Source organism: Neohortaea acidophila, assembly GCF_010093505.1.
Source record: "Neohortaea acidophila strain CBS 113389 unplaced genomic scaffold BDY17scaffold_12, whole genome shotgun sequence".
NCBI lineage: Eukaryota > Fungi > Ascomycota > Dothideomycetes > Mycosphaerellales > Teratosphaeriaceae > Neohortaea > Neohortaea acidophila.
This window is the reverse complement of record NW_022985521.1, coordinates 91567-114393: the sequence shown is the minus strand read 5'-3', so window position 1 is coordinate 114393 and position 22827 is coordinate 91567. Positions and strand designations below refer to the sequence as shown.

The 22827-nt window shown below is 56.1% G+C and overlaps 9 protein-coding genes across 9 annotated transcripts; 3 read left to right on the top strand and 6 right to left on the bottom strand.

Annotated features, from left to right (window-relative positions):
* Positions 1–245: 245 nt before the first annotated feature.
* On the bottom strand, positions 246–3058 carry BDY17DRAFT_327793 (uncharacterized protein; the record flags this gene model as incomplete). The annotated part of the gene is made up of 7 exons (XM_033737733.1): positions 246–257; positions 315–1279; positions 1332–1657; positions 1710–1919; positions 1971–2147; positions 2205–2548; positions 2600–3058. The coding sequence occupies 7 exons, from the start codon at positions 3056–3058 to the stop codon at positions 246–248; spliced, it is 2493 nt and encodes an 830-aa protein (XP_033585555.1).
* Positions 3059–3673: 615 nt separating this feature from the next.
* BDY17DRAFT_304796 (uncharacterized protein) lies at positions 3674–4722 on the bottom strand. The gene is made up of 2 exons (XM_033734772.1): positions 4369–4722; positions 3674–4312 (listed from the first exon to the last, which is right to left on the bottom strand). Exons 1-2 carry the CDS (start codon positions 4574–4576, stop codon positions 4023–4025), a joined length of 498 nt encoding a protein of 165 aa, XP_033585554.1. The 5' UTR covers positions 4577–4722; the 3' UTR covers positions 3674–4022.
* A 514-nt stretch (positions 4723–5236) lies between these two features.
* BDY17DRAFT_327791 (uncharacterized protein) lies at positions 5237–6515 on the bottom strand (the record flags this gene model as incomplete). Its single annotated transcript, XM_033737732.1, has 2 exons — positions 5237–6272; positions 6331–6515. The coding sequence occupies 2 exons, from the start codon at positions 6513–6515 to the stop codon at positions 5237–5239; spliced, it is 1221 nt and encodes a 406-aa protein (XP_033585553.1).
* A 295-nt stretch (positions 6516–6810) lies between these two features.
* On the top strand, positions 6811–8641 carry BDY17DRAFT_319069 (glycosyl transferase family group 2-domain-containing protein; the record flags this gene model as incomplete). The annotated part of the gene is made up of 3 exons (XM_033736243.1): positions 6811–7200; positions 7268–7496; positions 7551–8641. 3 exons carry the CDS (start codon positions 6811–6813, stop codon positions 8639–8641), a joined length of 1710 nt encoding a protein of 569 aa, XP_033585552.1.
* A 229-nt stretch (positions 8642–8870) lies between these two features.
* BDY17DRAFT_304790 (uncharacterized protein) lies at positions 8871–11637 on the top strand. The gene is made up of 2 exons (XM_033734771.1): positions 8871–9076; positions 9130–11637. Exon 2 carries the CDS (start codon positions 9269–9271, stop codon positions 11501–11503), a length of 2235 nt encoding a protein of 744 aa, XP_033585551.1. The 5' UTR covers positions 8871–9076; positions 9130–9268; the 3' UTR covers positions 11504–11637.
* Positions 11638–12153: 516 nt separating this feature from the next.
* Positions 12154–12813, bottom strand: BDY17DRAFT_46877 (uncharacterized protein). The gene has a single exon (XM_033738419.1). The coding sequence runs from the start codon at positions 12628–12630 to the stop codon at positions 12235–12237; it is 396 nt and encodes a 131-aa protein (XP_033585550.1). The 5' UTR covers positions 12631–12813; the 3' UTR covers positions 12154–12234.
* A 124-nt stretch (positions 12814–12937) lies between these two features.
* On the top strand, positions 12938–16369 carry BDY17DRAFT_304788 (vacuolar sorting protein 39 domain 2-domain-containing protein). Its single transcript, XM_033734770.1, has one exon. The coding sequence runs from the start codon at positions 13015–13017 to the stop codon at positions 16198–16200; it is 3186 nt and encodes a 1061-aa protein (XP_033585549.1). The 5' UTR covers positions 12938–13014; the 3' UTR covers positions 16201–16369.
* A 444-nt stretch (positions 16370–16813) lies between these two features.
* BDY17DRAFT_313586 (uncharacterized protein) lies at positions 16814–17932 on the bottom strand (the record flags this gene model as incomplete). Its single annotated transcript, XM_033735729.1, has 5 exons — positions 16814–16932; positions 16984–17478; positions 17535–17705; positions 17770–17800; positions 17846–17932. The coding sequence occupies 5 exons, from the start codon at positions 17930–17932 to the stop codon at positions 16814–16816; spliced, it is 903 nt and encodes a 300-aa protein (XP_033585548.1).
* Positions 17933–19445: 1513 nt separating this feature from the next.
* BDY17DRAFT_286759 (protein-tyrosine phosphatase-like protein) lies at positions 19446–22427 on the bottom strand (the record flags this gene model as incomplete). Its single annotated transcript, XM_033732131.1, has 2 exons — positions 22019–22427; positions 19446–21808 (listed from the first exon to the last, which is right to left on the bottom strand). Exons 1-2 carry the CDS (start codon positions 22239–22241, stop codon positions 19446–19448), a joined length of 2586 nt encoding a protein of 861 aa, XP_033585547.1. The 5' UTR covers positions 22242–22427.
* Between the last annotated feature and the right edge of the window lie 400 nt (positions 22428–22827).

Below are 22827 nucleotides of genomic sequence, written 5' to 3'. Positions count from 1 at the left end.
GTCTGTATTGGAGGCTTCAGTGTGGGGTGCTCACCTCACCAATGCCAAAATGGGAGTCTTGGGCAAACGATTATGCGCTCCGTGTGCCACGTCAATGCAGACCAGTCGACTATGCTCATTTCCTTCCCTCAATTATGCAGAGCAGTGCATCCGCTGTGCCGTTCTCCATCAATCATACCGCCCATGGTCTTCCGCGAGCCACAAAGCGGCGCTCAAGCTCGTCGTAATGCTTTCGGGCGTCGGTCTCAATCATCATCCTAGATAGACGATGGTCAGTAAGCTCTCATCCATGCTTTTCGCGACAGCGGACTCACCATCTCATCCAGCACAGTATCACTCTGTACGCTCACAGCATCGTCTCCACCGACACTCTCCACTCCGCTTCCTCCAACCTCTTCATCTTCACCACCTTCCGTGCCATTCAGAGGATCTGTGAAATCATTCGCCTCGCTGGTCGGCTGATGCGAGTCGCCAGCACTTCCATCGTCGTCCCCGTCCTCGGCAAGTACGGCTGCCTTGCGCTTGGTCCCAGCACGACTGATGTCCAACTTGTTACGGTGGCTCGTTCGCATCCCGAACCACTCGGCGTAGTTTTTGTAGTCCTCAATGTTGTGATTGTAGAACTCTTCCTCCATCTTCGCATACCCCTTGATCTTCTCGAGCTCGGGATCCGCAGGCCCGTCAACTTGTTTCTTGCTCGCCTTCGAAATCGACTGCTGTTGCTTCTGGCCCAAAGCTGATCCAATGCGCTTCGTAATGGTCGCCTTGTCGCAGTAGTTTCCGTTGACACACATGCGGTCGCGCACATGCTTGTTTGCGTACCCGGCCTCGGAAACGATACGCAGCAGAATGTCGCGCCAGAGAATGTCGGGGCAGAAATCAATGATGCATTCCGCAGCCCGACGGGTGAGGATCGGCGTACGCGCGAGCTGCTGACGGGTTATGACCGTGTCTTTGACGCTGAACACGATCTGCTGGAGGTCCTGGGCATAGCCTCTCTTTCCCGGATTCCAGCTGATCATGAGCTTTTTGCATGTGTCGAGGAGTACAGTGCCTTTCTCTGCCGCCAGTATGATGGCATCTGGGGTCTTGTCACCGAACAAGGCCTCGGCTCGCGCCTGGTCGTCATCTGTTGCGAAGCAGAACTGGCCGGAGTGGTATAGCTCGCTGTGCCCACCTTCGGCTCCGTTGGCCGATGAACTTCTCTTGGGTCCACCCTTGCGCCTCTCAACGTCGGAGCCATCGGCCTTTAACTGCCTCTTCTCCGCACGCGATGAGCCTATCACAGTCAGCGCGTATTCTAAGCGCTCATTGGTGTTTCCGAAACTTACGCTGTCTGTCGATCTCCTCCCTGTCAATACGCTGGAGGATGGGGCCGTTTTGCTTACGCGTCATGACCATACTGGCCAAAGTGGCCGGATCATAGCCACTCTCATCCCATTTCGCGCTCGCTCGAGCTTGAGGAAAGTTCAGACCGCGATTCCATGGGAATTCCTGGGCTTCCGCGTGTCTACGCGATGTGCGACGAGCTGGTTTGCTGCTTGTTCCTTTATACTCCGTCGGCTTTGCTCTTGGCTCGTAAGGAGGCGTGGGTGCATCATACATGCGCACCTGCGGCTCTGCGGACGTCAGTTCGGTCTTCTTTGCTCGATATTTCCTATTCGCTACGTCAGAAACGACTCTGAAAGCTACGTGCAGCGCTGACTTACCCCTTGGCTTTCTGTGCAGGCAGTGACGCGTGGGTATTTGCGAGATGCACCGGTACACTAGGAGAGTAGACCGGTGTATGATTGGGGTATCCGGCACCTTGGTATGCGAAGGATTGATGACCAGCAGGCTGTGGCATTGTGGCCGATGCGGTGGTGCCGGAGGGAACGCGCTGGCCGTGGGGTGGATATGCCGCGCCGTACGGAGACGGTCTGATGCAGAAGTCAGCAACGTTGCCGTCTTTACTCCCTCTGCGAACGTACCCGTGATGGGGTTGAAGGCTCCTTCCAGTCCAATCAGTGATCCCAACTTGTACTTGATGGCGATATATGCGAGCGCCAAGAGTACGCAAGCGCACTCGCTCAAGAAGCTGGGCGTGTGCATCTTTCGCCTCAGGTTGCGGAGTAAGCCACTGAGGAAGGGGGAAGTCTTCGAGGTAGCTAGGGAAAGTTCATCAGCTTCTTCATATGTGCTGTCGATGTACGTGATCGGCATACCGCAACATCTCTCTGTCTTTTTCGCGTTGGTAGTCTTCCGTCACGGACCAGTCGTTATACAATGGTCGGTCCATCATATGACATAGCATTCCCTCGTACACGATGCGCGCTTCTTCCGACATGTTCTTCCATGGTCGGGAGCTCAGAGCCCACTCTGAGGCAATGTAATCCTTTTCGTCATCCGACGAGATGGTGATGACATCCGCAGCTCCGTTCGTGGTCGGCTTGTTCAGGTTGATGTTTTTGAGCTCGTCGAGGTCGTCCATGTCATCAACATCGTCTTCATCGTCTTCCACCTCGTCATCAGGCTCGTTATCAAAGTCGAACTCCTCCACATGATCGTTCTGAAAGGGTTAGCCGAGCAGATGGCGAGTTCGAAGGGGAAGGACACGAACAGCGTCAGGAAGCTCGAGATCTGGTGTCTCTTCGTTGTCGTAACGAGCTGGTGCCTTGCCTTTGGAACCCCATGGGCGGTTGGGCTTCGCAAGCGAGCGAGAGAGATTTCTACCCCGCGCGGCGGGTTCAGCGATGGTAGGAGTATGCCTCTGAGAGATTCCAGTCTGCGACGCTCCACGGCCGTTGCTAGCCGGGGGCTGTTTCGGGCGGACTACAATATTGTCGCCTTCGGGGAAAAAGGGCGGTGATTGGTTTGTAGTGCCGGCATGTCCATCACCAGCTGCAGATGCGTGAGACGCGTGAGACGGGGCCCGGCTACGAGATGAGCTCCTAGTCGTCTCCCTCTGTGAGACGTCATCACGTGTGGATCCAGACTGGCTAGGAGTGGCAGAATTGCTCTGGGTCTTGACTCGTTCGGATTCGCGGCGGCGAGGGCCTTTCAGGATGAGTTTGGGCATGGTTTGAGCGAGCGCCGCGAGACCAGGCGAGCTCTCGGATTGTAGGAAGTGTCTGCACAACAATCAGCCAGGATGTCCACGCTGCTAACAGGTTGGTGTGGTGGCAGCGGTGGATGTTGAAAGCGAAACGAAACAGATGAAAGTCGAAAATAGCAGTACTCAATGCGAGCACGCCAAGCCACTAATGCTGCATTCACGCGCGCCATCAAGAGGTGCAAGATGGAACAACTGGAAACACAATGACGCGACAGCATGCACAGTCAACAAGGATTGGAGGAAGGAACGATCGTCGCGTACCAGCTCGGGCGTCCATCGGTTGAATTGTTGAATCACGTGTTTTCGGGATGGTCTGCAAGTGAATAAACAGATCAGCCAAAGGAGCAAAAGCATGATTACACAACATATGCGTACTGGTCGAATTGCGATGGAATCAAGCGAATGAAAGAGAGGACGCGATGGTGCAATCAGCAGAGTGCATTATTGCATGAGTGAAAGGAGGATGAGGTGAGGTTGCGGAGTGGAGTTGCTTGGCCATGGCGCTAAATTTTAGCGCGGAAACAGAAGTGAATTTAAAGTGATCCATTAACAATTTGGACGCGTAGGCAAAGGGGACGAGTCATCTTTGTGAAACCACAGCGGCGCTGCAAACCGCGCCCGCGGAACGGATCATGCACATGCCGCGAACGATGCTTTTAGCTCAAAGAACGCTTTTGTCTAACATTGAAGACCGTAGACGCTCGACCTGCCTCCAATCCCCCACTGGCCGCGCTGTGATGGCTCGACTCTACCGAGACTTGACGAGCAAGCAAGGGTCTTGCCGTATGGAGAGGAAACGTCTGCATGTTCAAGACGTATTTAACTTCTGGAAGTGCTCGCCTCTGATGCGCTTCGCGTGAATGCATCCCTCACCCTCCTCGATGCCATACCATGCCCATCCAATCTATGCACTCGCTCGCCCCGGTGGTCATAGTATTGCCTCTCCCTGATGCTCGCCCTCGAATCCCAGCTCTGCCAGCTTCCTGTGCCTTCTCTTGTCCGTCTTCTTGCGGTCCTGCTCCTCTGCCTTCTTCAAGGCGAACACCTTCTCCACCGACCCTAGTTCGAACGGCGCGGGCACATAGTCGTCTTTGTCCAGATCGATCTCGCCCAGTAGTAGTACGTTCTCGCCGCGAACGAGGAACAGCCCACGGTCGATGTCGGCATAGAGGTTCTGAACGAACAGCCGTTCCACCGTGTCCTGGAGGACAAGATTGCCTGGACTCCGCATTAGCCACAAGGCCCTTCCGTGTGCAAGGCAGTGGCTGTCTCACCAAATTGATCCCAGCTTCTCAGTACTCCAATGAGCTTCCTCCCATCGCGAAGCGAAACCATCAGCTTCTTATCCGTAAGATCGAGTAGTTGTGCGGCGGTCGTAAACATCTGAGGTGGTAATTGCGGCACGGGGGGCGGTCCAGGAGGCATTTGCTGTCCGCCACCTGGAGGCTGCGGCCCCGCATCATGGAGCGAGAGGTTCTCCATGTGCTGGTCTGTATGGGTGGAGTACGAGAGTGGTGAATGTCAGGCCGTGCAGAGCCCAGCCATCACCATCAGTGGATTACGAAATTTGGATAGGCCCAAAACGGCTAGCGCATTTTGTGTCATGCCTCAGGCATCACATTCACGTGGCTCTCGCAGAACGGTCGTTCTCTTGCCTGCAGCCGTCGGTGACCAACCGATCACGGTGTGACCACCTGAAACAGGGGTCAAAGGCGAGGAATGTCATCGGCGCATGCGATTGCGCAACAAAATAGGCACTATCCACCCTATTGGGCAATGTCTTTTTTAACGTCCTTCCTCTTCCAGCAAGCTCGGCCGAGCACGGCATTTCACACGCGACAGATCCCCAGATCCTGGAAGCCTTCTGCAAAGCACAGGCCCTGGACGCGCGCATGCACTCGACCCCTCCACACATGTGCATCTCGAAGCACTTGCCGAAGGTCATGCACGAGGCGATGTTGGCCTCATCGATTCGCCTCTCGGATCGCACTTGCCGTGCTTGCATTCTGGACAGGCCGAGGCTCGTGGCTGTCGCGGACGCAAGACGTGTGCTACTGCATCTGTTCTCAGGTCTCTCGATTCCATCACTGAGATTGCATCACACAGTCGCACAGCTGTCGCCAACCATTCGTCGTATCATCATCATCGCCACCACACATCATGAACCGGAGTCGTCCAGTCCAGCCTTGCAGCGGCTTGCAGGTCATCCACGCTCAACACATCCGCTCCTTCCTCGATGAGGACACCCCATACATGATTTCGAAGCGCGGTCGGCCACGCGGGAGTTTCCCAGTATCGTGCTTTCAATCCTCGTCGCTTGGCTTCACGTATTTGTCCGCGAATGGTCCTCATTTGTGACTGGGAGAGATGACCGAACCAGACAATTCCAATCGACTGCCGGAACGAAGTGCTCGCGTAGTACGAATTGCTGACACTGTAATCTTCCGCATCCATGTCTTGCAACCGTGAGGTGGCCTTTGCATGGCCGCCTTCAGAATCAAGCTCTTGCACATCACCAGATGTCGCCAACGCCTCCTCCGGATCCTCCCACAACTCGGCCAAGGGCGCGTCGTAGAAGATGTCTCGATAGGTCTGGTTCTGTGTCATGACAGAAAACGGGGCGGTGCCACTGCCGACCACCGTGACCGCCCTCAGATGGATGTCATGGCCGTCCCAATAGCTCAAGTGACCGGCGTCTCGCAGAGGACGGAGCTGGTCTCGCACGGCTTCGAAGGTTTCAATGCCATCGGTTTTGAAATCCACGAGAAGGACGAGTGTCTGCGACGGATCTGCGTCGTAGATGGCACTTGCTCCCGGGTTCGTTGCGAGCAATCCGCTGGAGTTTTTCTGGTCAAGCATGGCCAAGAGTGGCTTGACATACATCCCTTGGAACGTCAGGTTCAATCTCAGAGAGGTCACGCCGTGGCCGACGTAAAGCTCGCCATCAAACAGCCAGACGTCTGCTTCCACTCCCGTGCAGCCGGTGCGAAGAGCATCATAGAGCGGCTCGCGACGCCAGTAATCGTTGTGAGAATGGCAGCGAATGGGTACAACACCCGACAGACCATTCGTGCTTGGTTTTGCGAGCTCATCGGGACCAACGTCGTATGGGTAGATCGTGTATTTCCACAGAACTCTCGACCTGCCCACTATAGCCTCCACAAGATATAGCAGGCCACTGTGGCAGTCGTCAGTCACCACATTGGACGATGTCGTTGGACGTTGAGACGACTTACAGCAACGTGAGAAATGATATCACAAACACAGTGAGTACAACCCTCACCGATCTCAACCACCGTGACAAGTCGAACCACCGATTTCCAGTCGATCCAGCTTTCCGTTTCTGTTTGGAAGCAGAGTGCTCCACGTCGTCATCAATCCTATGATAGGAAGGCTGTCCGTTCCAGCCGCGAAATTCCATTGCAGCTGGTGAGATATTTCGACGTTTGAAGCCGGCCAACAGACATTGACATGACTTCCCCGCCACAAACAGACTGCGACATCCCAAGTAGGGCCCGATGCATTATTTAAGACCGGACGGCACGACAGAACCGAGTACGCAATGTTTGCGAGTCAGACGTCATGATTCGAACGCCCCTATTTTATAGCGCATCTCGCTCGGCCGAGCGAAGGGCACGACGCCTCATATATGGGGAAAGATCCTCAAAAGTCAATAGCACACAGCTGCAATGCATTCTCGCACAAAACTCCGGAAAATGGATCGCAGGCTCTGGCTATACGGTACTCGGATTGTACCGGCCGCTAGTCTGTTAGGCGTTGCTTTGCTGCTCGTTGTCTCGCTTTCAACACCCACTGGAACGACAAAGTCCTCATGGACTTCTTCATGCGCACAAGTCGTGTTGTGTCTTTACATTTTCACCCTGCATTTCCTCTCAGCTTTGTTTCCCATTCGAGCGATCCGAGGACTGAATAACATTATGCGAAATTTGACTGGGGAATCTGGAACGTCGACGCGAGCCTTGTCGGCTACGGCGCGCAGCATTCGCTTTCTGGTGATCATTCCGGCATACAAGGAGGATATTGAGACGCTGGTTGCCACGCTGCAAGTTCTTGCGAGCCACCCGCATGCGAAGGACTGGTACCATGTAGGTACCGTGGCGTTTGGAACTTGATCGACTTGCGATCGTGACGTGCTGACGCGCGCGAAATCAGGTGTGGCTGGCGATGGAAGAGCGAGAGCCAGGGGCCGCAGTAAAGGCGACCAGGCTGGTTGAGATGTCGAGTTCTTGCTTCCATGGAATGGACTTTTCGTGCCATCCCGCAAACGTGCCCAATGAGTTGGCCGGCAAGGGCAGCAACGTGAATTGGGCCTTTGAGCAGTTCTGCAAACGATTCTCTGGGGTGATCAACCAAAAGACGGTCATTGTTACCATCATGGACGGTCGGTTCTCTTCTGACGCCGTCATGTCGGTGGGATTGCTAACGATCGTTGTAGCTGACACGCACCTATCGGCTCGCTACTTTGGGCAAGTCGCGCAACACCATTTGGCAAGCGTCGATACCAGGGACGAAACCATGTACGTCCCGCCGCTGGTGTTCGACCGCAATCTGCACAACGTGCCGCTGCCGGTACGCACGGCAGACATCATGTGGGCTGGTGCAGGCATCTCCAACATGACGGCTGCGTCTTCAGGTGCGAATGTGTGCATTCCAACCTCGGTCTACTCCCTACCACTCGTGCTGGCCAAGAAAGTGGGAGGTTGGGACACCGATTGCACCGCGATCGGCGAGGACATGCACATGTTCCTGAAATGCTTCTTCGCCCTTTCTGGGCATTTGAAGACCCAAGTCGTGTATGCAGCTGCAAGCCAGTGCAACGTCAGCAGCAACTCGACCGGAGTGGGCGGCGTCTTTCGTGGCCTCGAGGCACGGTACTCCCAAGCTCTGAGGCACATGTGGGGCTCGCTGGACACTGGTTTTGCGATTCGGCAGTTTGCTGAATTGCTCACACAACGCCGCCGTGCCCGATTCGACGCGCGAGTTGGTAAAGGCATCTCCAGATTCAAGTCACGCTCGCCTACGCACAACAACCGCGCAAAGGAGAGCCAGGGTCACCCGACGATGCACAAGCTGAACATGTTTATTGTCTTCGAGAGGCTGTTCGAGGCACATTTCCTGCCGACTCATCTCGTTCTTGTGTTACTGACGGCGGAGTGGCATACCTTCTTCCACCCCGAGTTCCCTTTGCCCGCCACAATCAGGGCAACGCTTAACATATGTAGTCTGAGCCGTTGGCTCAGCTTCTTGCTTGTTCTCGCCTACTTTTACCGCTACGATCAATACCATCGCCGATGCGTCGAACTACGGAAGAAGGAGATGCGAGTGGCGGGTCTGTTGCATCAACTAGACGAGCACGACGGATTCACGCCGACCTCGCTGCTTGGGGGCGGATTGCTGGGCGCCGCTTTGTTTCCTGTTGGAGGAGTCTTGTTTGGAGCCTTACCGGCATTACAAGCCGTCATCTGTCACGTCTTCACCGAGCGGCTGATGTACGTGGTCAGCCTCAAGCCGCGATTTAAACAGTAGCCTGGCGTACCACACTCGAGTGGCTAGTGTAAATTGATACTCCCTGGAACCTCATCGCTAGCTGCCCTCTATGAAGTGAATGTCCGCACTCGGCCCAGTTCGATGAAGTCGAGAGGTGGAGCGGAGGCCGCTTGGCATCCACGTCCTCCCATCCTTGGCATTGCTTGGCTCGGCCGAAATTGCCCTCTCAGTCGTGACGCGGCTACTCCATCTGTCCGCACTAGTCGTCGTGTGTGCCGAGTCGATTCGTCCATATTACCCGTTCCATTCTGCATAGCGATGTCCGATGCTGCGCCGACTTTGTGTATACGTACCGCCAGCGCACCGACCGACGAAAAATGGTGCCAGGCTGGGGTCTTTGGGGTTGGAAAGCCGACAGATGGTACTGAGGGCCCACCAATCCCAATTCCACGCAGCGACCACGCATTCTGCCGAGTACGTATGTTCGGGGCAGTAAAGATTTCAAAGCTGATGAAGTCTCCGTCTAGCCTGAGCGCAAAGTAGAGAAGCTATCTCTACCGCGGAGTGTCATCGAAGAATATCCATACGACTCCACGCCATCTGTTTAATGAGCAGCTTAGACCGTACCGACACCAACTCTGCGACAAAGGATGATTGATCGTCACAATGTCCGATGCTTCTCCAATGACAACCACCTCCAGTGGCCGTCGTCTGACGCCGCCCTTCCCGGGCTTGCAGGGAGAAAGCAAGCGCAGGCGCAAGGTCCGCACTTGCACAGAATGTCGGCGACGGAAACTAGCCTGTGACCAGGCTACTCCAGTTTGCGGCCGCTGCTTGCGCGCGGGCCACACGGCCGCGTGCCAATACTACGATGACCTTACCTTCATTCCCATGCAGACCGCAACACCTGCAACTGAAGACAGCCCGGAGCCTGCCCACTTTCATAACGCGCGGGCTGCGACCGATCATTCTCAGACATTGTCCTCTGCCACTCTCGCGACGAAGGTGGAACAACAGCATCGCCGCATTGCGCAACTTGAAGAAGCCCTGAATCGTATGGGCGAGAACATGGATCGTCTACTCGTTGCGCAGAGTGAGACGTCGACTCAGGAATTCCCCAGGCGCGTCAGCGTTCCTCCCGCGTCTGCACATCCCGCCGAGCCCGAGCCCAAATCGATCCTCCTCAAGGGCAGCTCATTCAAGACGAGATTCTACGGCGTCTCTTTCCCAGAGTCTCTGATCGCGCACATTCCAAAGCTCAGCAACCTGTCCAAAGAGATTGTCGGCAATTTTCCAATCCTTCTCAGATTACGGCAGGATGTTCGGGAGATTGAAGGCAGGACCCGTGAAATGACACCAATGCGTCTCCCCGTCGAGAAGACGGATCTTCTGGCTTTATTGCCGGCGCAGCATGAGACCGATCAGCTTGTGCAGCTCTACTTGGAGAACTTTGAATATGTGTATCATGTTCTCCACCTGCCGAGCTTCTTGTCGGACTATCGCAAGATGTGGGCAAATCTAGACGACGCTGATGCTCACCTTGTTGCTCTTGTACTCCTAATGGTGGCGATTTCGCAATGCCTCCGAAAGACCGGCCCGTGGATGTATACCGGTAAACGGTCCGCGGGCAAATCGCTCGCCCTCTCGATCATTCAACTTTGCGAGTACTGGCTCGGCGCGCAACGGCAGAAGCGCGTGACGATCTTTGACTTCCAGATCCGCATTTTATTGTGTCTGGCCCGAAACGTGAACGGAACGCAGTTCAAACGCTCGTGGATTCATGTTGGCACTCTCTTGAGATATTGCATGGCTGCCGGGTTGCATAAAGATCCGGAGCTCTTGTCAGAGAAAAAGCCAACGTCGATGTTGGAGAAGGAGATGCGACGAAGACTATGGACTGCTGTGCTGGAACTTGAACTCCAAACGTCATTCACTCGCGGCATGATCTCGGCTCCTTTATCGCCAAACTACGACTACATCACTCCGATCAATATCAATGATGATGATATGACTTCCGCGACTCAGAGCCGACCGATGTCACGGCCCATCCGCGAGTTCACCGGGATCTCCTACTTGGTCGTTGCCAACATGTCCTTGCATCTGAGGATGTCGGTGCACTCCATTCTCAATGATGAACAACAAGCAGTCACGTTTGACATGGCGAAGCACTACACAGAGCAACTAGAGGCGCACTTGGATGAAATTCCACCGTGGAGCGAGAAGGCTGCCGACGTGCCCCGCACTCTGTTGCTGTTGAGTCTTTGCAATACCTTGCTGGCTCTGCACGATCGACACATTCGACAAGCTGCAACGGAAGTCGAGCGCAAATTCTCCAAGACCGTCATCATCGATACCGTGGCCAAAATCTTAAACGCGCAGCGGCGTTTGTTAGACTCAGGGTGCCATGCAGTCCAACTGCTGAGCCAAGATCACCTTCGAGCCACACTCTCGGCTTGTCACACCCTCAGCTGGACTCGCCCGTCGTCCTTCAGTAGGATTGACGACAATCTCCTCGACATCGCCGACTGCATCGCGATGGATACCGTGGAGATACTCACGGATAAGGTGGAACGGCTTGGTGGTGGACAACAACAGCTCTGGATCGCCGTCGTTGCGAGTGCCCTGGTCAAGATAGAGCGAACCCCCGCCGACAAGGCGACACATATGCAACAGGCCGTGGACCGCATGACGGCGGTATATTATAAGATCCTGGCATGTCAGCAACCGTCCGCGATGGCGGCGCCCAAGATGAAACTCATTCAAGCAGTGAACGGGGTGAGCCAGCCGTCTAGCACGCTGCCACCGGAGATGGGAGGCTACGGGGAGAACGCGTTGACTCTGTCGGATATCGAGACAATGCCGGAATGGGCGTTTGACGAGTGGTCGCTTGAGCTCTCCTGATTTGCCGCGTTGTTATGGTGGCGCACTCTGTTAAAGCGTTGTACGTAAGAAGCGGGCAATGATCGCCGGCAATCTGCAGCTATTGCTGCAATTAATTACTGTTTGAGTACAGCACAGCGTTGAGAGATGGCATGTCTTGTCTCGGATCCAAGATTGAGCGGGTTGGAGTGCTATCTTACACAATGCTGGAAAGACTGCTAAGACCTCCTCTGCCACCCACGTGTATTCATGACCGCCTGGAGCCGTTCCAGCACTGGCGTAAAGGTCCCAAGGTAGGCTTCACAGGTTCCTGACACCAGTAAAAGCCAGCAGCCGGCGAACATTGCCATACCCGTCATGGCCATTCTCCAAGCCTGCTCGTCATTGGAGTCGAGCTCCGCACCCCACCACTTGGTGCCTTGTAGCCGACGTCGCGCCAGCATGAACGACAGACCTTCCCAGACGAAGACCAGAGCCAGGAGACTCAAGGCGGTAACGCTGACAAGTGGTAAGGCCTGGAATATCCCGAATCCGGTCTCACTGTCGTAGATGTAGTATGCAAAGCAACAATAAAGAGCAAACATGGTCATAGGGGCGGAGACGAGTCCCGCTGCGGCCGTAAACTTGACTACTTTCTCCAGCTGCGAGTGGGCAATTGGGCCTGCTCGCCATAGCACGATTGTGCACTGCGGGCATCTATCGAGACCCCGATGTCAGACGAGATCCATCGATTGAAACTAATAAGGCAGCACTCACGATCTGTTTCCTTTTGCACGCCATGCACCGATGCATTCAGCGCAAAAGACGTGGGCGCATCGTGCAACCTGAGTGGGGTCGGTAGGAAGTTCGTAGCAAACAATGCAGCGGTCTGGGTCGGTGGCAGGTGGTAGAAGCGGTATTCTCCTCAGCCCTCCGTTTGCGATCCACTCTTCATGAGAGGGGAGATGAGCCTCTGGTGACGGCGGGGTGCAACGCACCAGTGCGGAGTTGAGGAGGTGCTCATATCGGAGATAGAGATACAACAGGATTGTGGCCCCGACACTCAGGCGTGTTAGCGGGAGAAGGAGGGTAAGCAAGGGTAGACCGATGGTGAACGACGTAAGAATGACATTCGGGTTGCCTTCTATTAGATCTGTCGCAAGAGGCATGGGTTATAGGTGTATCCTAAATGGAGTTTCGATGCAGGGCATTGTGCTGAATAAGATTCTCGCCAGCCTCGCTGAAAGTGTGTCGGATGTAGTTGAGAAGCAGAGCAGAGTTGAGTCGGCCAAAGGCAGTTTTCAGGCGTAAGAAATCATCCCGACTCGCAACTGGTTTCCAGCTACTGCTCTGAAGCCATGCACGTCTCAGAGAAGTGCCACACGGGGCGGCGGCTGACGCCAAGAGGACACCCGCTAGCGCCCGCCAGCTCATGTCCAATTGCGACCAAGCCTATGAACAGCATGTCCCCAGCATCCGATGACGCTCGTCGTGCCGCTCAGATTCGAGAAGAGCAAGGACAAACACACGGAAGAATGAACCTCAGATAACACATGCCGACCGGCGGAATGCTCACCGCCTTCAAAGCCCAGGCGATCCACGAGCTGAAGCCGAAAGACCGGGCCAAGATCGAGTCTCTCCTCGCCTACGGTGACAGACTGCTCGTCGGCCTCAACACTGGCTGGCTCAAAGTCTACCGGGTCAACGAGACCTCCATCGCCGACCACCCCGCCGACAATGCCGACGTACCGCCTCCGTCACCCAGCAAAACGAAGGCTATAGAGCTGCTGCGCGACGTGGAGAAGTTCAGCAAGAAGCCCATCCAGCAGCTGGCCATCATCAAGGAGGTGAATGTGCTCGTCAGCCTGAGCGATGCCTATGTCAGCCTCCACGACCTCCAAACGTACGAGTTGGTCGACAAGCTGGAAAGATCGAAGGGCGCAACCTGCTTCACCGTGACCAGCAACGTTGTCAAAGATCCCGACACCGGAGTTCCCGGCCTGGTATCCAGGCTCGCGGTCGGCGCCAAGAGGAGAATTGTATGTTGGACATGGCAAGATATGGAGCAGCTGCCCGATGTGACGGAGGTGAGCTTGGAGATGAACATAAGGAGCTTGCTGTGGAGCACGGGGACCCAGCTGGTCGCTGGCATGGATGCAGGCTTCAGCGCTGTGGACGTGGAGACACTAGACATCACGCCAATCAACAGACCGGCATCTCGCGTCTCCAGTGACACCGGCTCCGCAGAGCTTGCTGGCATAAGATTCGGTGCAGTGAGCAGCAGTGGGATGAGCTACATGGTGGGCGGCTGGACCCCGAAACCAATGGCCACAGGACTTTCGGACGGCCAGGTATTGCTTGCAAAAGATGTAAACACGCTATTCGCCGACAACGAAGGAAAAGCGCTGGAGAAGAGGCAGGTGCCTTGGTCAGCAGCGCCTGAGGCAATCGGCTACAGCTACCCATACCTCCTCGCTCTGCAAGCTCCTGAGAGAGGCGCGCTTCAGGTTCGAAATCCCGATACGCTCTCACTGTTACAGACCATCCCCGTTCCGCTCGCGACGATACTACATGTGCCGCCTCCGAACATCAGTCTTGCACACGCCGGAAAACGCTTTCTGGTAGCCTCAGAACGGGTCATTTGGCGGATGAATGCTCTGCCTTACGACAGTCAATTGACACAACTGGTGGATAAACAGCGCTACGACGAAGCCATCAGCCTGCTTAACCTGCTCGAAGATACACTCATTGATGAGAAAGCGAAAAGGATCCGGGAGATCAAAATTCAGAAGGCCACGGGCTTGTTTCGCGAACGGAAATATCGAGCCAGTCTTGACCTGTTCACAGACGCGGATGCTTCGCCTGATCGTGTGATCAAATTGTACCCGCGAAGCATAGCGGGAGATTTGTCAGAGCTGCCCGAAGAACCCGAAGACGATGCTCAGCCAGAGAGCGTCGAAGAGAGTGACGCCAAAACCGAAGACGCACCGAAAGAGCCTCCGGCTACTCCAGGCAAATCACTACTGGACCGAGTCACCGGTCACGCCCGCAAAGAACCTGATAACGAATCCATTAAATCTTCTGCAGTCGCGGACTCCGCTGCATCAAGTCCGCACAAGCGCAACGTATCCAAGCCGACCGCCCCCGAGAAGGCGCTTGTGGGCGAGGATTTGAAGGTGGCGGTGTGGTGTTTGACATCATTCCTGGCGCAGGCACGGATCGAGGTTCAGAAATACCTCAACCCTGACGGTACGCTCAAAGAAAATCCGCCAGTGCTCGATCCTGATACCGGCCAACCCGCTTTCGCCAACTTGCTCCCGCAGGACGTGATTGTAGGGGGCACGAAGGACATTGACTGGCAAGCCGAGCTGCTCCAGGTTGCCCAACTCGTCTATACGTCTCTGTTTCGATCGTACATGCTCGCATCACCATCCCTCGCCGGCTCCTTGTTCCGCATCGACAACTTCTGCGACCCCGAGGTCGTGCAAGCGAGTCTTTACGAAAGCCATCGCTACAACGATCTGATCGACTTCCTACATGGCAAGAAGCTTCATCGCCAAGCGCTGGAGATGCTCATGAAGTTCGGCAAAGGAGAAGCTGATGGGGAAGTACCTGAGGGCATGCAAGGGCCTGAACGGACCGTGGCCTACCTGAAACAGCTGCCGCCAGAACTCATTGATTTGATTCTGGAGTTTGCGGCGTGGCCAGTGCGAGAGAAGCCGGAGGTTGGCATGGACGTGTTTCTCGCAGACACCGACAATGCAGAACGTTTGCCGCGCGAGAAAGTGTTGCACTTCCTCGCTGATATCGATGAACGACTGGAAGTGCGGTACTTGGACCACATCATCAACGAGCTGGGAGATCAGACGCCTCGATTCCACCAGCAGCTAGTAGATTGCTATCTACAGGAACTCAAGAGTCCAACAATTGGCGACGATGGCAAGCAGGATGTCCGACAGAAACTGGAGGCCTTCCTTCGGACGAGCAAGGAGTACAAAACGGACAAGACGCTCGCGCAACTGCCGACCGACGATCCGCTCTTCTTCGAAATCCGCGCAATCGTTCTGAGCGCAATGGGCGCCCACGAGCAGGTGCTGACCATCTACGTCTTTCAGATGCACGACTACGACAAAGCAGAAGCCTACTGTACCAAGACGTACTACCTCGCCGAAGAAGGCGGCGAGCAGTCGACGTTTGTAAACGGCACGACCACACCCAACCTCAAAAAGCCCCATTTCCAGCGCACGCAGACGCAAGTATCAAAGGACAAGCCCAACATCTTCGCCACACTACTCCGCTTATACCTCAAACCCCCATCACCCAACGACGCAACCCGCTGGCCGCAAGCCCTCGATCTGCTGAGCCGACACGGCGCCCGACTACCCGCCAGCAGCACGCTGAACATGATGCCCGACGACCTCGCGCTCGCCAAGTTGGAAGACTACTTCCGCGGGCGCCTGCGGCACTCGACAGCCATTTCGCGGCAGGAGAGGATCGTGCGGACGCTCGAGAGCGCGCGGCTCGCGAAGACGGAGCGCCTGCTGCGCCTCGGCACGGAGCGGGAGATTGAGCAGGGCAAGCCGGGGATGCGCAGTCGGCGCGTGCGGATCACGGAGGAGGACCATTGCCGCGTGTGTCATAAGCGGTTTGGAGCGGCTGCTATTCGCGTGCATCCGGATGGGGAGGTGGTGCATTATGGGTGTGGAGGGAAGAGGGAGAGGGAGGGGGGATTCGGATGAGTAGTGTGCTTGGTACCTGATATACCCCACCCACGTGACTGAACACTGTGTATTTGATGGCGTTTTTTCGAGTGTTACTTGTCAAATGTTGCCACGATGCCTGTCTCAATTGAGTATGTACTTGCAGGTGGCGTGGTGATGAAACACCATCTGCGCCCTTCGCACGTGGATAAAGTGGACACCAGCCAAGCAGCCTTCCAAGCCATGTGAAGCGGTGCCACGAGCTTGTCCTCACTACACCTGACCTTTTCTTTTGTGTGACACGGACAGACACGATCTTGCACGAGGGATGGTATTGCTATGTACGGCACGCTGATTACAATTACTTCTCCTTCCTCCGCCAGCTCGTACATGAACACGCAGACTGAAGAGGAAGAAGACAAGAAGTATCCGGGCCTCACACCGAGAGGCACGCTGAAAGTTGGTATCATAGTCGCAGTAACGAGAAACAAGCCCGCCCGCCCCCACGTCCTGGCGTGGATTGGTATGGAACGAACCGAGCACGCTCTCCATCTCCTCGAACCTCCGCTGGGTAACGAGCGTGGGCTCATCGGTGCATGAGCATCGTGGGAGCGCGTGGAGCGCGTGTCGAAAGACTTCGCAAGGTCGAAGCTTACAGGGCTAGGAGCGCAAAGGCTGCCGCGCCCAAAAGAGCGGGCGCTGCGGTGGCAACTGCTCCAGCTCCATGGGAGGACGAAGACGAGGCTGACGACATCTGGGATGCCGCGGAGGCTGTTAATGTGTTAGTGCACGCCTCCGATTATGGACGTTTATGGATCTCACCTGAGCTGGCAGACATTGGGCTTCCGGCTCCAGAAACAGTTGTCGAACCGGTCGTGGTCACAGAGGACCCACTGGAGGAGGAGGCGGTGCTCTTGAGAGGGGAGGTAGTCAGACCTGATCCGCCAGCAGCACCGCCAGCTCCGATGATGGTGGTGGTTCCAGTGGCGGTGGTATAGGTCTTGCCTCCCGAAGTGTAGGTGCTCTGCTCCGTGGACACGATGCCGTAGATGGTGGTAGAGCCCGAGGTGAGGGTGGTCTTCTTGCCGCCCGACTTGGTGACGTCGGTCAAGGCAGACGTGGTGACGGGGATGCCGTAGATGGTGGTCGAGCCAGAGAGGGTAGTCTTGTGGCCGTCCGAGCTGGTGACTTCGGTCAAGGCAGATGTGGTGATGGGGATTCCGCCGGCGGAATTGGTGGCAGACGATGCGCCGGAAGTCGCCGAGCCGGTGGCAGAAGAGCCACTGCCACTGCCACTGCCACTGCCGCCAAGCGCACCTGGGTGGACTGTTAGTGTCGCGTGACGGGACAGGCTTCCTTATGCGCAGACTTACTCTTGCAGTATGCGGTTCCGAAGGCGATGACTTGTTGAGCATCTGCCGCAGTTGGGCAGGACTGGGTGGAGCAGTCCCTCACGCCGTAGCCAAAGTCGACGTTGGTGCAGTAGCACGTCGCGTTGCCGGGAGCGCAGCCGAACTGGGTCTGGGCAATTTGGAGCATGTTTGCTGTGGGCGATTGACGTTAGCGACGTGGGCAGTTGATGTGGTGGCTGGTGAGTTCAGTGCGTACCTATGCACACTTGCTGTGAGGTCGCCGTTAGCTACACGTACACACCACGTCGCATTGGAAGTCAGGTCACACTTACACCGCACTTGGGAAGGCTCGAGATACCGCCGCCCTGGGCAGAGGCGAGCGCGGCGCCGGCGGCGAGGAGGAGGATGGTGGTCTTCATTGTCGCGAGAGTTCAAGTAATGATCTTGCGGCCGAGTTGAGCGTGGTGGGAGTAGGTGAGGTGGTGATGCTGCACTGAGGATGCTAGGATACGAGTGATTGATGAGAAGGCTGGCGCTGGTGCTGGAACGCGACGACCGCAGGGGCTCACCGTTTGATGTGTCGCGTAGTTGGGGGAGACGCGGATGGAGATGATGAGGTTGAAGTATTAAAGTACAGACAGGGCAGGAGCGGGGGTGGGATGCACTTGCAGCGGAAGTGGCGATGCAGTGGCAAGGAAGGAGGGAAAGAGGGAAGGAGGAGAGTTTGGGAAGGAAGAAGCTTCCAATGCAGGCACCTCACGACAGCTGAATGAAATGCGACCGAGGATGGAGTCAATGCACCCAACCGTGGTCGCGGCAACGGCGATGCCAGCTTTGCCCGGCCATTTTCCTGTTTCCACGACGGGGGGGTGAGCTGGGCTGGTTTGAAATAAGGTTGTACCACGATGCGGGCAAACCAGGCTGCACGCTACTGTACTGGGTAAATGCGCCCAATCGCCCCGGCCAGGCTGGTACAGATCGACCAATCAATGCCCGTCGTCAAGACAACGAGCTTGCTGCCCCGCGGCGGCCACATGCATGTACCTGGATCTGCCTCGACAAACATGTGCAAGGCGAAGGGATTGCAGGTGTTTGCATCAAGCCGCATCCCCCAGATTCCATTCATCTCTGATATGAGACTTTCGGGGATTTACCCCATTCCTCCTCCTCCATTTCTCCGCGAGATCGCAATCTCTCGCCATGACGTCGATGAAATCCCTAGAACCGTTGAAGCGCGCGCCAGGGAAGCGATTGGGTTGATCTCGACACAAGCGGCAACTCTAATGGACGCTCCGCCACACGTCCAAGCCACAGCTCGATCGCCATCCCTCCGCCGTAAACCTGATGCATGCATCTGCTTCCGATAGTCCGGCCGGCGTCGCCATCTTTCAGCTCTGCGCAGCATGCATGCTGGCCATGCCGAGGCGAAACATGAACTTTGTTGCCTTTCGACTGACAGAACGTGGAACACGCTTCCAGATGTCTTCATTCAGCCCCTGTCTTCCCTCATCGCTTCTTCGCACCCGCCACTAGCGCCTCGGCCTACACGAGAGATTGCATGGACGTACCTGCCTGCCACTACCAAACTCTCGGGCGCTCCCCGCATTCGACTCTAGACCGGGTGGTGGACCCTTCTCGTATGCGCAGTCGATCTCACCGTCATCCCGCAGACATCTCACTTCCTTGCTCCGACCCTCATCGTATTCCCGAGACAAGCTCTCAGGTACTGCTGATCATGACGTGTCGAGCGAGGCAATTGTGCGCATGAATGCCGTGAGACGGTAATGCTAGAGTCTTTTCACCAAAACCGCTCGTACTCAAGATCGCGGGAAATGGAATGAGATTCAATCTCCCCCGTCACGCCCGAATCAAAGCTTATTCTTAGCTTCGCACCCGGTGTCGCATTTTCGTCTCTATAACTGCACTACTCCATCAATCACGGAACGCATTCTGCGAGGCGAAAGCGGCAAAGTCCAATCCTCTGCTTCGCGCCGTCGTCGCCGCCGTCTTCATCGGCGTGCTCTCCGCGGAGACTCCCAGCGGATCTCCTTCGTATTCCTCCGCTACCGGCTCCTGTCCTTCATCACTCTTTGGCACTTTTCCTTGCACGATATCGTCCGTTTCTTCATGGCGAGCTTCTGGTGGTGCAGTGGTATTGCGTTGAGCAGTAGGTGTGGTCGGTTCGGGATTGATTGTGGTAGCGGCAGCTCCGGCGTTCTTCGATCCCAAACCCATCCATGAGCTCGCCCCATTCAGGCTGTCGCTCATGCTCTTGAAGTTGGGTGCGCTCAGAGCGGACTTCAGACCTCCACTCGTGGGGCTGCTTGTCCCCACCACAACCGGCGTTTCCTCCAGTGACGCCGTAGAGCTCGAATCGACGGATGCGTGCGGAGGGTGAGAGACCACCAGTGCTCGCGGCACATTCATCTCGCCATCCTCCCGTTTGAATAACCTGTACCACCATTTCACCTCTATCTCTCTGTCCGCCCCCGCGCGGGTGGGAAACAGAAGAGGATCTTCAACCTGGGCGACGTAGTCCGGATTGATGAACTCCTTCTCCCGAGACAGGAAATGTGACCACACCGAGCCGGCTTGATCCTTGTATTCCCTCCGCTCCTTCTCCGTGTTGAAGAGGAACTCGCCGTACTGGCAGGAGTATACGTGGTAGAACAGGCGGCAGAGCAAGTGCTCGTTGAACTCGAAAGCGTTCGGATTGGGGTGCATGAGCTGGTACACGCCCTCCAGAAATTGGTGGAAGATGGGCGACACTTCCTTCTCACTCTTTCGATGCGTCTTCTCCTCCTTGCCCGTCGAGGCGGGTGGAGAATGCAGGAGCGGGTTTGGCGGAGGTGATGGCGGCCTTGACGACGGCCCCTGGTCAGACACGTTATCTCGACTGCTGTTTTGTTGACGGAAGATAGAGCCTCGATTCTTCTCAAACCAATTCTTCGCACCCGACAATGCTTTGGCTCCCAGATTGTTCAACGAGCCCGCCTCAGAGGTCCCGTCGCCGGTACGTGATGGTATGACCCGCTCGTTCTCGATCTCAAACCATTTCTCGCTGCCTTCGATCCCATCGCGATCGCGAAATTTATGGCCAAAGGAGAGAAACTCTTTCTGAATGAGGGAGATGAAGCCGGCAAGAGTTCTCGTATGAGGATCGAGCATCACCTGCGCCAGCCCCGAGATTTGTGCAGTGCGGTCCCAGCCGTCGGAGCAGTGGACCAGTACGTGGCTGCCGCCTAGGCCAACCACCCTCGCGACCATCTCGGCCCCCTCGAGCATGCCCGCAATATGTCCCAGCCAGCCGGACTTGCGAAGCGCTTCTTGGTCCGGCTTCATCTTGATATAGTCGGAATTCGCAAAGCTGTCCACCACCTTCTCCAGTGAGGCGCGCATGACGTGAATGTTGGCTATGTTGAGGAAGACCTTCTCTACCGGCACGTCTGAAGTCCCTCGATAGTTTGCGACATCTTCGATACCGCCTCCGGTGGCTCGATTCGCGAGCGCATTGATCTTGGGCCGAGCATCGACAATGAGATTCCGTCTCGTGCTCCCATAGACTTTTGCTTTGGCAGTGGGCTTTCCTTCTGCCACTTCGTCGAGCGTGGTCTCGCTTTGGCTGATGTGTAGGGAGGACATAGCGCTCTCCAAGACGACAGTATGAGGTGTTGACACCGGCTCCGCAGTCGCATCGAGGGACGAAGTAATGACGCTCGAGGTCGCGTCACGCGAGGGCGTGTGACTCGAGAAGATGGCGGATACCAGTCGCTCGTCCTGTGGGTTCCGTCTACTCTGCACTCCCACCATGGGCTGAGAAGATCGAGTGATGCTCCCTCCATTCGAGTGCAAGTATGATAGGCATGGGATGCGCGACCGCGAGCGGAATGCTCCACCGTACTTGAGCATGTTGTCGCTTACGGTTCTCGGGACACAGAGGACGCTTGGGTATGTGGCGGAATAGGAGTAATCGTGGTTGATGTCGCTGATGCGCCAGGCGGCTCCTGGGCCAGCCGCTGCTTTGCCGCCAATGCCCATGCGTGCGTACTCCCGGCGCGCATCATACTCGACAGCGGATACGGCCATTTCTTCTTTCGGCGGGCTGAATTGGAATGCGTGGAAGCGGCGAACATCGTCGACGCAACAGCGGCTGCGAAGGGAATAGAAACACTGCCGTGCCGATTCGTCGGGCGGAGTGGTAGCGGGGCTGGGGTGGAAATGCAGGGCCATCATGCGGAAGTCTTTCAGCCGGATGCGGATTGCAGGTTGCTTCCCGGTCTCGAATGGCGCATGAGCTTCACCGCTGGGCCGCGCGGGAGAGACTGGACGAGCGGGCGAGGAGTATGGGGCCAGGCGCGAGGAATCAGTGGATGCACGGGTATAGGTGGCGGTGCCGAAGGTTGGGGGAAACAAGTGCTCGTCATCGTCATCATCTGCCTCCTCAGTGCGATGCGCGACAGCTGTTTCGAGGTGTGCAGTCGTCGCGTTTAGAGCGTGGCTGGGACGAAGGATACAATGATTGATCAGAGGGTAGGGCATCCACATTTCCTTTGGGCGGCCATTTGCCGGACTCGACAGACTCTTGTCACCATGCTTGGCGCCAGGGAGGTAGCGGAACACAAAGTGATGCTTCGACAGAACGAGCGTGCCATATTCCTTCCTTCCTAGGCTGTGAAGTTCGACATTGCGGAAGTGGAGATCGTGTTCAACGGGCGGAGGGTCCGGCATGGTGAGACTCGCGCGCCACGCGATTGTGGGAGGGCCTTCAGCAGATGGCTGCTGTTACCGGGTCATGTTTGTGTTTCCTCTGACCTCGAGATGACCAAGATCAAGCTGTCGCCTTGAGCGTCGATGGAATTCACGTTTTCGAAGCGTGAAGGCGGCAGGCGGCTTTGGGGCGTGGTGGTGGGAAACTTTCCCAGGTCTTTTGAGAATGGGTGTGAATGCGCGGCGACGACACGGCAGCAACATTGACGCCTCCTCCTTCCTCACCATACACTGATATGCTTAAAAGCTCGAAAACGGACACCACGGCGATGATGGAGCCATGCAATTCTGTCTCGTTACATTCGTCCCGCCTTGCGTAGGTGGAGTACACGATGCGCGCTGTCGAGTTGAGCCCCGAACGAGTATCCCACTCATATCTCACCACATGAACGAGATCGTCACCCTCTTGACTCGCATTTGAGATTTGCAGGTACGCCGCGGTAGAATCATTGAAGCATCTTCGCACCTGTGTCTTGTCGGCAGCGCACACGTCTGCCTGATGCGCGTCGCGTCTCCGGTAAGCCCTCGGGTTCGAGAGGAAGGAACG